Source organism: Solanum lycopersicum, chromosome 4 (assembly GCF_036512215.1).
Source record: "Solanum lycopersicum chromosome 4, SLM_r2.1".
Taxonomy (NCBI): Eukaryota; Viridiplantae; Streptophyta; class Magnoliopsida; order Solanales; family Solanaceae; genus Solanum; species Solanum lycopersicum.
The window spans coordinates 3,397,495-3,411,387 of NC_090803.1; the positions used below are offsets into that span (position 1 = coordinate 3,397,495).

The window sequence follows — 13,893 nt, forward strand, 5'->3', positions numbered from 1 at the left end:
TGGTACGTATCTTAGAATTTTTTCACTTGTCTTAGAAATTTTAGTTTTGAAAACTTTTTCAATTGGATTGCACAAACTATCAAAATTATTCTAGTTGTAGAAATATTTAAAATTTAGAATCAAAACTTCATCAATTTCACTTGTATAATAGTTTGTATTACTTTTAATTACAAAAATATGCCTTATTTAGTATATGAACTTGCATCACTACATATTAAATATATTTCTTAATTTTGAGATATTGCTAAAATATAAAAGTCGAATAATATTCAAAAGAAATATAGCCTTTTGATTCCTCAATATCGATGACTCTTCAAATTTCATTTACACTTTTTGATTGTTATAAATTTGTTGTGTTTTCTTTACCGAGTAAGAGCTCCAATAAAATTTTGAAAAGAGATATCTTATTTTATTTAATGTTTGTAAATTATTAAAATACATGATAGATAATTATAATTTGATAATTAATTTTTTTAATTTGTGATATAATATTTTTGGTAATAATTTGTAAGACACAAATTGACATATATAAATTATTGTGTCTCTTACGTGACACCACAAACACTTAAACCTTAAGTGAATTTGTACGGATTATAGTTTGAAAAAAAAAAATCAATAATGTCAATTTTTGCACAAATTGTCAGAATTATTCTAATAGTAGAAATATTTAAAAATAGAATTTAACTTCATATGATTGAGTATACCAATTAGAGTATCATTTTTATTTGTATAATATTTTCTATTACTTTTAATTACAAAAGTAGGTTCATATAATCAATATTATAGTGGGCGTTACAATTTAAAAAAAGGTCTAAAGTTAAAACAATGTCTTTTTAGATTATAACTTGAGCTTAAAATATCTAAAGAAACACCTTAAATAATTGAAAATATTTTTACAAAGCTAATATTAAAACATGATCGATTCAAACTGAAGTGAATTAGACAAATTAAAAAGTGAAAAAATAACTGTGATTTTAATTGTCTATCATTTTAATTATAATTATATCAATCCTGCTTTAAGAAAATAACAAAACTTTTAGAATATGTGGTATACTCTAGCAACAATATATAGTATAATATTGATATTTGATTGGATTACAAAGTAGTAAATAGTTTATCACAAAATTCTATTGTGACAAGCCACCGCCTTGAAAGAGATTTCGGTTCGAGTTCGATGCAAATCCTAGTAGCTGGTCGCCCCAAGGTCCTACCGTTACTCTCAAACACCTGCACTCGAGACCGAAAGCTTGGAGATTGCCAAAACCAATTGCCAAAAATATTCTAAGAATAAGATATGAATAGAAAGGAGGAAACACTTTTGCTCACAAAAAGGTCATGCTTATATAGATATTTCAAGAGGAGGAGACTCAAATAGAAGACTTAATTTTTCATTTTGAGAAACGGATTGTCAAGGTTAATGGCATTAAAGGCCATCATATCACTTCACATTCACATAAACCCCTTGTTTGTCTTTTGGAACAGATATGTTTTCTCATTTGAAACGTATTGTTGTTATGTCTTCGTATTAGACTTGATTAATGTACTTAGTACATGCATTTTTTGCGGTAATTTTATATTGCTATGCATATGAATATAGTTTTAATAATTATTTTTCCATGTTGTGCAGGCGCTGAAAATATGTCTAAACTGCGGTGACAAAGGATTCTCGAATGCCTTCATTCATTGCATTGGCTGTCTTGAAGTTGTTGTACATCGGTATGCTTAGATTGTTATTGTTGTATATCGGTATATGCTTAGATTGTTGTTGTTATTGTTTCCTTTTCATACTTACTTTGATTTTCTATACTTGAGCTAAGGGTCCTCTGAGAATCGATAAAATTCAATAAAGTGCGTGTTTCTCTACATTGTTTCTTTTTTCTACTCATCACCAAATCCAAATGAAAAGCCACCTTTAAAACAAAGTATAGCTTATATAAATGATAATGTGGTTATTCGTATGCTTTTTAGGAAACATGTCGAGTGCTAAGTTGGACGGTTTTGAAAATTTTATAGTGCTCGTTAGTCTAATGTATTAGGTAAGATTCTATTGAGTTGATCAATCTTGTTGAAATCTAGTAAATTATGTTGCTTTCTAGGCTATCCGTAGATCGCTTGTAGCTTTCGAGTACAACTCAATGGATTCATAATTTAAGTTGTGAGGAGAATGTATCTGATCTTTGTTTCTTTTTCTGCTTATCATCAAAATCATAATGATTTAATAATGTTGTGTGTTTTATATCTCTTCAGCTACTGCCTTGACAAAGTCACCTTCACTGAATTCGTCCCTTGGCTGTGCGATGATTGCAAGGAGAATGAAATCACTAGAACGACGAATTCTGATGCTGTCCAACCTGTAACTGATTTGGTACAACATAGCCATGTTGTTGATGATCCTATTTGGAGGTGAGTAGATTATTCGGAATTCATCAATATGGACCTGTTGTATACATACAATGTGAATAAAATTGTGTATCTGCAGGGGTTGCTATAACATATGGAACAAAAAGTATAACCTTGACGGAGTGGTTGCTCATCTCTCCGACAAAGCTAGTCCAAATGTTGCTGAAACAGCAAAGCTTCTTCCACTTCATCTTCACTTTGAAATGGTTTCAAAAGACGACGTATGGCCTATGTATTTCAACAAACCAGAGGCTAATGTCGATGACATTAAGTTGTTTTTCTTCCCCTCGGAGGAAAGGTAAGTAATGTACATGTTCGCCATTTTATTATACATGCTTAGTTCTTTTTCATCAAATTCACCTTTGTTTTTGTTTTCATTTTCATTTTCTCCGTTACAGACACCAGGATGAATTTGATAGTATGGTTCAAGATATGGTTGGTGGAGAAAATGCTCTCCGAGCATTAACACCCTACGGGGAGCTATTGGTTTTCACATCTACAGAACTCCCCCTGCGTCACTGGAGTAAGTTTTTTTACTTTTTTCGTGCTTTCATTAAATGTTGTCATTTTGATGTTCATTTGAGAAACTCGTTGACAGGATACCAACGAAAATGCTACTTATGGGGTATTCTCAGAGAGACACAGCAGGATTCTAGTAGCCGTCAACTGGTACCAAACAGGAATCAAACTCCTGACAATGTTTTGGCTGCAAGAGATCCTGTGAACGATGCACAAGTTATGATAGACGAGTTGAGAAGAGGCAAGAGGATAAGAAAAGCAACTGCTAGTCGGGATTAAAGTTGGGTTGTAGTAGAGTTAGACAAAAGTTTCGTATTATTCACTATGTTTCGAATCTTAGTATTGCTGGCTCTCGAAGATTTCTCGATTTTCAACAAATATAAACAGTTTGTTTTTTCATCAATGATGTTATGTGAAATGTTACCATATTATGTAATAGGTTATCTGTTTAGCTATACAAGGTAGTTTTGGTATTAGTACATTCACAGTTCACAGTATGGTAATGACTCATCACAATTAACTGTTCATTTTAATTAAGAAGTGTGTTAATCGGCTAATTAATTTGAAAAGTGTTTTTTTTTAATACAAGAGCAACCATCTTTGTATTTGATCAATATTCTGAAGTGTCTCTTCATGTTTTTAATTAGTAGTAACAATAAATAGCCATAAAAACGATCGCGTAAAGTTTAAATCCAAGCAAAAACTTTTCGTAGATTTCGCTGAGTAAATCAAAGTCACAAGACGCCAACAACAACAATGACATATTAATACTTAATGGTGATCATACAATAAAGTGGAATTTAGTGAGGGTAAGACGATGATAACAACAACATAATACCTACTTTAAAAACAAACTGTTAAATTTATTGACGATATGCATATCATTATTCAGTACTAGTAATTTTAATTTGCACATTTTGTCTAATTTTAGGGATAAAAGACACAAATATGGGATAATGCCCAAGTACCCCCTCAACCTATGCCCGAAATCTCAGGGACACACTTATACTATACTAAGGTCCTATTACCCCCTAAACTTATTTTATTAATAATTTTTTACCCCTTTTTAACTTATGTGGCACTATCTTGTGGGCACAACGATGGTTGACTTTGTTTTTTGAACTAGGTTGAGGGGATACTTGGGTATTTTCCCCACAAATATCTCTAGGCTATGACCGAAATTTCATAAACACATCTTAACTAAACTAATATCCAATTACCCCCTCGAACTCATTTTTTTGTAATTTTGTACATCTTTTGATTTACGTGACATATTTCATGACTTCACAGAGTTGAGGCGTGTGGGTGATATTTGGATGCCACGTAAGCCAACAAGGTGAATAAAATTACAAAAAAAATGAGTTTAGGAAAAATAGGACATTAATTTAATTGAGGCGTGTGTCTGAATTTTCGGTCTTAGTCTAGATACCTTATCCCTTAATTTTATAAAAATTCTCAATGCAAAAAAAATGAAGGAATTTCTAACATGACATGTTGAAAATTTTGAAAGATTAAAGGATGAAAAAAAAGTAAATTTAATTAGTTAAATATGTTCGATCAAGTATCACCTAAGATTAATATTTAGCAATAATATAGGGACTAGTAGTGTTATTTATGAGTTAAAAAGGATAAAAAAACAAAACTATAGTACTATTTTGTTCTTTTTAAAAATATCATATATCAACTATTAACAATGTAAGTTTCTTAACTAAATTATCACAAAATATTTATTAAAACATAAATAAATTATCAATCGTTTATTTTCTTTTATCTCGATAATGATAATATTTCATTATAGAAAAAGTGAAGAACGTAGCTAATAATTCACACATATTTCGATAAACATCTAATATTAGTTTATCTATACAGACATGATAGCTTGAGTATTGAGACCTTAAGAATGCATTGCATGGATAAAGGGGGTATTTTTTCGAAAAATTGATATATAGTTGCTAACCAAAATAAATACAAATATTCTATCAGTCTAAAATAAGTATTATTCTAGGAAAAATTATGTTTATTATTAAATACATGTATAATTTACTAAATTAGTTTTTATTTAATATATTTTGAATTTTTAAGATAGATGCTTATTTTGGACAAAATAACTTCTTCTTTGTTGGTGAGATAACACTTATTTTGTGATGAAAATAGTAATTGATGTTTTATTTGCATATTTGATTAGATATATATTTTAAGGGATCAAGTATAAGGATCCACCAGACTATTTTGTTTTAAGGCCAAAAAGAAAGTTAAAGAATAAGCATGAACAATCCGTACATATATGTCTTTAGTTGTATCAATTTTTTTATTTTCTTTTTATGTTTTCTTACTTGTTGATTTTCAATTATATCGTGCCTCCACATTGAATTTTTTTTTTTAGAAATTATTGGAGAAATAGTATTAATTTTGTAATACAATCGGTTATGACTTCAATATGGTATTAGTTAATACTGCATTAAACCAAAATTTAATTTACTGAATTATCAAACAGAAATTTAAAAAATTGTTATTTAATACTCCCTCCGTCTCATCTTATTTGAGTAGTTTGACTTGTACGGAGTCTAATAAAGAAATGAAAACTTTTAAAGCTTGTGTCTAAAATGAAGAATAGAAATTTGTGACTATAAATCATTTCATCAAGGATAAAATGAACATTTTAAAGTTAAATTGTTATTTAATACTATAAGAAAATACCCTTTAATTTGGTTTTATTATACATTTATGCCTTTCAACTTTAAATGTATACTAGTAGACACTTAAACTTGTATAAAATTGAATAAATTACTCACATGTCCAAAGTGACATACTACATGGCAATTTGTGTCATACCTAGTGTCGTACATCTATTATGTCACGTAAGACTCATGTGTTTATTTGTTTGACTTTATACAAATTTAAGTTATCTAATTATACATACCCAAAGTGGAATAACATAAATGTGAAATGAGATTAAATTAAATAGGCATAATATATTAAGAGAAAAGGCTCAAATATGTCTTCGAACTTTTCGAAAAGACTCATTTATGCCATCTATTAAAAGTTTGTCTCATCTATGTCATTACCATTTAGAAAAGGCTCATTCATGCCATTTTTTTAAACATTGGTTTTGCATAACCATTTTTGATACGCGATCAATTATAATTCGACCACGTCATTAGTTTTTTTTTATAAAAAAAAAATTGAATTAAAATAGCCCACCCAAATTTTAAAATGTCCCTAATTTTATTTGGATGGGTTATTTTAATTCAATCTTTATTTAGAATTTTGATTTTTTTTAAAAAAAATTAATAATGCGGTTGAATTATAATTGACCACGTGTCAAAAATGATTTTGCAAAATCAATGTCAGAAAATAATGACATGAATGAGTCTTTTTTTAAATGGTAATAGCATAATGAGACAAACTTTTAACGAATGACATAAATAATCATTTTCTGAAAGTTCGATAGCATATTTAAGCCTATTTTCACATACATAAATATGACCCTTATCTTGGCTCTAGCGGACAACTATGTCCTCCAACTTTGGTTGTGCACAAATATACACTTAAACTTGTATATAATCAAACAAGTAGACACATTTGTCCTACATGATATAATACACATTAGACACCACATAGGACACAAATTTATCATGTAGGACAGTTGTGTCTATTTATTCAATTTTATTCATAATTGTCCGCTAACACAAAGTAAAAGGTCGTGTTTATATATTATTCCAATTAAATAACATCTTTATGTATTACATAATATATATAAATGTGTCATTATTTTTTAGATTAACTAAAACAAATAAAAAAAATAAAGTTATATAAATTGGTTTAGAAGATCAAATATATATTTAAAACCCTATAAAACCATTGTCCAAATTTGTCCTAATTCACCCTTTTGTCACCCTGCTTCCAATTCAACTTTTTAGGGGTTTAGCAGAAGAACAATGTAATTGATTTTTCATTCCAAAATATTGTTACCATATTGTAATATACATTAATATATACAGTTCTGAATTTTTCTCAATTCTTATGCCGTTGTTTCTGGATCCTCACATTTGTTGTTTCCGCCATGGTAATGTTGTTTTTATTTTTAATTTTCATTGATTTTTTTTTGATTGATGACAAGTTATAATTATCTGTATCGATTGTCATTGTGTTTTTCAATGGAATAGTGTTTCTTATTTTAGAATTGTGTTGTTCGAGTTAGCTTGTGTAAACCTCTCGAGATAAAAGATACTTTTGATGTTGTATACATGGTGTAATTTTCTTTGATGAAGGGGGTTTGGATTGCGGTGCCCGTGCCCGTGCCTGCTATGTCTACCACCAACGCAAGTTTTGAGTAACTATCTACCCAAGGCTTGCGCATACGAGAAGAAATCACTTGGTGTTTTAGTATCTGTTGGGGCTTGAACGTTAGACTTAGACCCCATAGTTCTCAATCCTAATATGGTTGATATATCTTTTACTCCCTGTGTTCCACACTTAGTTTGACTTAGTACGGAGTTTGACTTAGTACGGGTTTGAGAAAGTAAGAATTTTGAAATTTGTGGTCTAAAATAAGGTATAGATGTTTGTGGGACTATAAATCATTTTATTAATGGTAAGATTAGCATTTTAAAGTTAATTTGTTAGTAAATATAGAAATATGTCAAATTTTTGTGATTGACTAAAAAAGGAAAGTGAGTCATATAATTGGGACAGAAGGAGTAGTTGATTTAGTTACATGTTGTTTGGAATAAACCTCTTTACCTTTAATGGGTAGGGGCACCATTATTCCCAGGCTTCACTTTTGGGATTGCACTGGTGTATGTTGTTGAAGTTTAGGCCAACTTATACGCACCTAAATTGATTTACAGGGTACTTGCTACCAATGGTGGCAAGGATTTTCAGGATTTATAATATGATGAATCATAGGAAGAAGCCCAAACACAAGTATCAGTAACTATCCCTGCTAAGGACTCATGAAATGAGAAGAAATCACGTGGTGTTTTTGTATCCCTTGGGTTTTGAACATTAAACTCATGTTCTCAATCCCAATATGGTGGATAAATCTTTTACTTGTTTTAGAATCATGGTGTTTGGAAATAACCTCTCTACCTTTATTGGGTGGGGCACCTCCCTTCTCAGTCTCCCCTTGTGGGATTACATAGATTGATTTCACGAGTTCTTGCTACCAATGGCGTAGCGAGGATTTTCAAGATTCAAAGTATATTGAAATAGTCATAGGAAGAATACCTGTGGAGATTTTACCCTTTGGGTGGCCTAGTGGTTTGGGCTTGGGACTGCCATATTGGAGAACTAAGTCTGAAACCCCTTGCCTGCGAAAGCAAGGGGTTTGTCTTCTGGGTTGAGCTCGCACTGGGCTTGCCTAGTGTGGGTGGTTACCCTTTATGTGTGGTTTGCGAGCTATTGCATAGGAGCATGAGTTTTACCTTGTGCACACCCAAAGGATAGCGGTTGCGGATTTGCCCGAGTCATAAAAAAAAGGAGGTCCTATTACAGTACCATAGCTCTGCCCCTGCTTGCTAGTGTAAACACATAAAAGTATATATAGAGTAATTTTTGTTCATTAAGGAGATTTGGATTGCGGTACCCTAGCTCTGCCATGCTTGCTATCTCTACCAACACAAGTAGCAAGTAACTATCCCCGCCAAAGCTTGGCCAGATGAGAAGAAATCACCTGGGTGGTTTTGTATCCGTTGGGGTTTGAAAATTAGACCTCATAGTTCTTAATCTGTTTTATTGATCACCAAGTCACATTTTTGGGTGAAATATGGTGGGTATATTTATTGATCACCTTTGTTGGCGTTCATGGATGTATTTAGTTTTATACTGCAAGTCCACCATAGAGAGGATAAATTTGTATCAATTCTGTCTCCATTGACAGCACAACTCTGAAAGAACTTTTTACTTGTGGATTTGTTGTTTCACCATGTATACTTTGTTACGACGGAGCTATCAGTTTAACTTTGTTTGTTATAGTTTGTGGATTGTCAAATTGTTTGGGCAAATAAGAAATTTTATGTGTAGATGTGGTATTATTGTGTATGTATTCTTTTTACTTAAACAGCATTAACCTGTTTATAATTGCATAAAATCCAACATAACACAAACTTGGCATTATTTATTTATTGTTTTGCATATGGCTGCATTTTTAATTATTATTTTGCCATGTTGTGCAGGTGATAATGTGTCTACAGTGTGGTGACAAAGGATTCTCTAATGCCTTTGTTTTTTGTGTAAAGTGTCTTGAAGTTGCTATACATCGGTAAGTTAGATTGTTACCAAACGTCATTGTTAAAGTTTAGTCATTTTATCGTCTCTTATTAGCTTTTGTTTTCATTGTTGCTCTTGATTTCTGCTCTGCTATTTTGCATGAATGTGCAAAGAATTGCCTTATTACTAGCTGGAACATGTATATTAGTTGATGAAGGAACTAAGATGAGTTCCTGTGCGATCATCAGAACATGTTCTTGGTATTTATCAACTGTAATCATGAAAGTAAATATTTAAGACGGTACTGTAAATCCTGTTTTGGTTTGGACTAGCGATATGCGTATAGTTCTACTCTTCCGGAAAAGGTTAAGTCAAGATGAACATTTCAGTAGGCAGATGTTTTTTCGAAATCGTATTGTCTATAGCAATGTTTTTGACAGCGAGAAGTGGAAAAAAGGGACAAGGAAAAGAAAAGCTTAAGCAATGTTTCAGCAGGTAGAAATTAAATCCTGACTTCATTAATGAGATTGGCTTTTTCATCTTTTGCCACAAAAAGAAAAGCTAAATCGATAAAATTGGCACCCCAGGGTGTGGCTTAGTGGTCAATGAAGTGGTTGAGAGTCATGAGGTCTTAGGTTCAAATCCCAACTGAGACGAAAAATACTATGTGATTCTTCGCATATGTCCTAGCCTTGGTGGACTAAGGGCCCGTTTGGATGGGCTTAATAAAAGCAGCTTTAAAAAAGTACTTTTGAAAGTGCTGAAACTTATTTTTAAAATAAGCAGTTATGTGTTTGGATAAAAGTGCTGAAGTTGCTATGCCAAACATGAAAAGGGAAAAATGGAAGAAAGAGATGTTAGGGTTATGTGGATAATTTGGAGATTGTATAAAAATATTAAGGGCAAAAAGATAAAAATGTGATCAACTTAAAACAGCTTATAAGCCAAAAAAAAAAAGCACCCCTACCCCAGCTTTTAACTTTTGGCTTAAAATAAGTTTTTTTTAACTTAAAATATGTTATTTTGAGTATTGCCAAACAGCTAATAAGTCAAAAATCAGCTTTTACCAAACAGGCTCTAAGTTGGGAGGTGACAAATATCCCATGGAATTAGTCGAGGTGCCTAAAAGCTGGCTTGGACATTACGGCCATAAAAAAAAGCTGATATTACTGTTCGCACCAGAAACAAGAAGGCTAATGCAATTCAATATGATCTTTTGTACTGCATTGCTGCTGTCTAAGGAAAAAACCTTCGGGAGAACCATTGATGAGGATTGAGAATTGAGTGTTGAAATACAGTATCTTATCCAGTTAATCCATTTTCCTCCAAAACTTGTGCATGAGAGCAACTTCAGTATGGCCAATTGACATGATCATAGGCCTTTTCAGTGTCCAGCTTTTGGAATTAGCTACTCCATTGGCAATTAGGACATCCATTATTTGTCTTTCTTTAATGAAAGGCATATGTTGAACATCCACCAGCTTATGAACAGCCCTTTTCAATGTCTCTGTAAGAACCTTTGGTAGTAGCTTGCACATACTTCTTATAAGGCTTATAGGTTTAAGTCCTCTCAAATCCTTGGCTCCTGTCTTCTTAGGAATCAAAGCTATGTTAGGCGTGTTGAGTTTTTTCTCAAAAACACCATGAGAATGGAAATTCTTGAAAGTATCCATGTTTTCCTGCTTCAGCACTTCACAACATTTGATGAAAAAACTCATTGTGTAGCCATCTTGACATGTTACACCTCTTGCTTATCAAAATTCCTTCGTAGAGCTTCTTTTTCAACTTCGGTGATGGCTGGGCAAATGATAAAATTGCATGATGGTCTCCGGTCCCGAGTCTCAGTGTAAAGCTTCCTATAAAAATCAATTATTACCCCCCTTAATTCCAACTGGATCTTCCACTTGTTCATCTTGAATTACTAGTTGGTCTATAATACTATTTCTCTTATGAGCATTTGCCACTTTACGAAAGAAGTTGGTATTCTTGTCCCCTCCTTGAGCCCATAAGGCTCAGGGTCTGTCTCCATTGGAATTTTGTTCTCCTGTACAACTTCCAGATTAGCCAGTTGACTCAGAACTTTCTATTAATCAGAAAATTCCTCCATGGCTGGAGTTCTTCTCTTGCAATTTCATTGCTTGGAAGGAAACTTTGTCACATTAAAATCTCCACAAACAGTGCATGGCCCTTCGAACAGTTCCGTAATGACTCCGGTTTCCTCCACTCATTTTCCCTTTCCAGATTACAGTTTGGGGCATATACTCCGATTACGTGGCACTCAAAAGTCTTGAAGATGTGCGACAAACTTGCAAGTAATAGTATATAATCCAATTTCCAGAGCCTCCCCTCTCCATGCTATATCATCCCACAACATCAGAATTTTCCCTCTTGTGCCACTTGCTTCTAGGCCGGAAAATTTCACCCATCTCCCTCCCTGTAACTCTTTGACAATCTCTTTGGCATCCCCCTCCAACTTAGACTCCTGAAGACAATGATATCAGCCTTTCAGTTGTACATAAGGCTCTTCAGAATTCTTATTTTAACCCTATTGTTTAATCCTTACATTCCATGTCACCAATTTAAGTTTCATTGTAAAAGGTTGCCATCTTTTCCCGAACTCTCCTCCCATCACTTTTGATCTTAACATCAAAAGAGGTGAGCCCCTTGAGTTCCTGTGTCCCTTTGTATCTAGGCTTCTTTAAAGATGCCTCGTCTCCGGGAGCCTTGCCTGTCTGCAGCTATCTATTTGCATCAGTAGTTCCCATGCTTCTTCTTCATTCTCCTGGAAGTCGACCCTGAGAATTTTATCAAGAAGTTGAGTTTCATGGTTGTCATTAAATACTGATAATGGTTTTAGGTTAGCCTTTACATGTCTTCCGTTAGTTTGTTAATATTCCATGTTTTAATCTTTTCAGCTACTGCCTTGATAAAATTCCCAGTACATTTGATGAATTTGTCTATTGGGTCTGTGATGATTGTGAGGTGAAGGTGCCAAATGAACTCACTATCATGAATTCTGTTGGCGTCCCACCAGAAAATTGCACTAGTTCAAGACATCTTAAAGCAAGTTCTGAAGCAAAACTTGATATTCCTCCATCGATTGCTGAGGTAGATCTAACGGCGGTTCAAAATAAGTCTTCCGAGAAAGATGTTGAGAAACATCCTAGAATTGATTTGGTAGAGCATAGTCACTTAGATAAGAAGTCTAATCCTACGTCTCTGATAGATGAGAAAAACTGTATTCATGCTGTCGTGGAACAAGCACAACCTGTTCTTGATCCTATTTGGAGGTGAGGAGATATCTCACAGATTATTCACTTGGGTGATAATTCATCAATATTGACCTGTTGTATTGTGAATGAAAATGTCCGTTTTCTTGCACTTCTTCTGGCAGGGGTGGTTTTACCATATGGAACAAAGAGTATAAGACATTTGATGGACTTGTTGCTCACCTATCAGTCAAAGCATGCCAAAAGGTTTTTGAAGAAGCGAAGTTATTTTCACTTTTGCTTCACTTGGAAATGCTTCCGAAATCTGATATATGGCCTAAGAGTTTCAATACATTAGAGCCTAGAGTTGATAACATTGCATTGTATTTCTTTCCTTCGGATGCAAGGTAATTACTTTATATTTTCACCATTTTACACATAGTTTCTTCATATTCGCGTTGTTGACATTTTATTTTCTCAGTACAGATACGAGCAGGATTTTGATCATTTGATTGAGGAAATGATTGGTGAAGAACTTGCTCTCCGAGCAGTTATGACAAATGCAGAGCTGTTGGTTTTCACATCCACAGAACTTCCCCTGCAAAACTGGAGTAAGTTTTCACTCGATGATACACCAAAGGTTAGATCTTGATTTCATTGTTAAGTTTTTTGATGAAATTGGTTGGCAGGATTCCAACACAAACACTACTTATGGGGCGTTTTTAGAGCGAAGCAGGAATCTAGTAGCTCTCAAATGGTATCGAACAGGGCTAAATCTGTCACACTTCAAACTCCTGTGAATGTTTTGGCTGCCGTAGATCATATAAACCTTGTGAAACTCAACACTTCTCGTGCTGAGAGTCCTATTAGCACTTTAAGCAATAACGTAAGCTTTGGGTCTGGCACTTCCTGAAGCATCTGTCCTCTTCTTTTCATGTTGAGCTTCTCAATATGAGCTAGTTTCTGTACCATTTGACTGACATGGAAAATTTTGATACCTCACGGATGCGTTTGTGGGCTGTTGGTAAATAACCTGGTGGAGAACGCGACAAAGCTTGTCTACTGGGATTTGGTCTAATGGTAAGAGCGTATCACATGATGTGAGAGTTTAGACGTACATGACTGGCTAAGTGAATAAGGGATGAATCCATTATCCACCAGATCTCTGGATCTTTGTTCTGCTGGTTCTCAGAGATTTCTTGGTTATTAAAAAATAAAAACCGAGTTTTTTCTTCAGTTGAAGAACCTGATGTCCTGTGAAAATGCTAACCATTTGTAACATGTCATCTGTTTAACTGTACATGGTAGTAGATAAAGGGTGGTTGTTTTGGAAACCGAGTTTTGCTCCCATAGTGACTCGAACAGCTTGGATGTGAAGGTGTCTATCATCTGAGAAACTCGTCTTGTCTATTTCGGATTATAGGGACGAGGTTTGATTATGTGTAATTTATATGGATATTAGCACTTGTGGTCTCAATTATTGGTAAATTCTTATTTTGGTCGTTGTTGAGATAATGACTAATGGCATTTAATCTTCACTCAATTAAAAATGTAT

General features: G+C 33.4%; 1 protein-coding gene across 1 annotated transcript; it reads left to right on the plus strand.

Moving 5' to 3' along the window:
• The first annotated feature begins 6,779 nt into the window (after positions 1-6,779).
• LOC101248666 (PHD finger-containing protein 1-like) lies at positions 6,780-13,888 on the plus strand. The gene is made up of 6 exons (XM_004237118.5): positions 6,780-6,985; positions 9,096-9,181; positions 12,045-12,419; positions 12,524-12,745; positions 12,825-12,949; positions 13,028-13,888. Exons 1-6 carry the CDS (start codon positions 6,983-6,985, stop codon positions 13,249-13,251), a joined length of 1,035 nt encoding a protein of 344 aa, XP_004237166.1. The 5' UTR covers positions 6,780-6,982; the 3' UTR covers positions 13,252-13,888.
• The last annotated feature ends 5 nt before the right edge of the window (positions 13,889-13,893 follow it).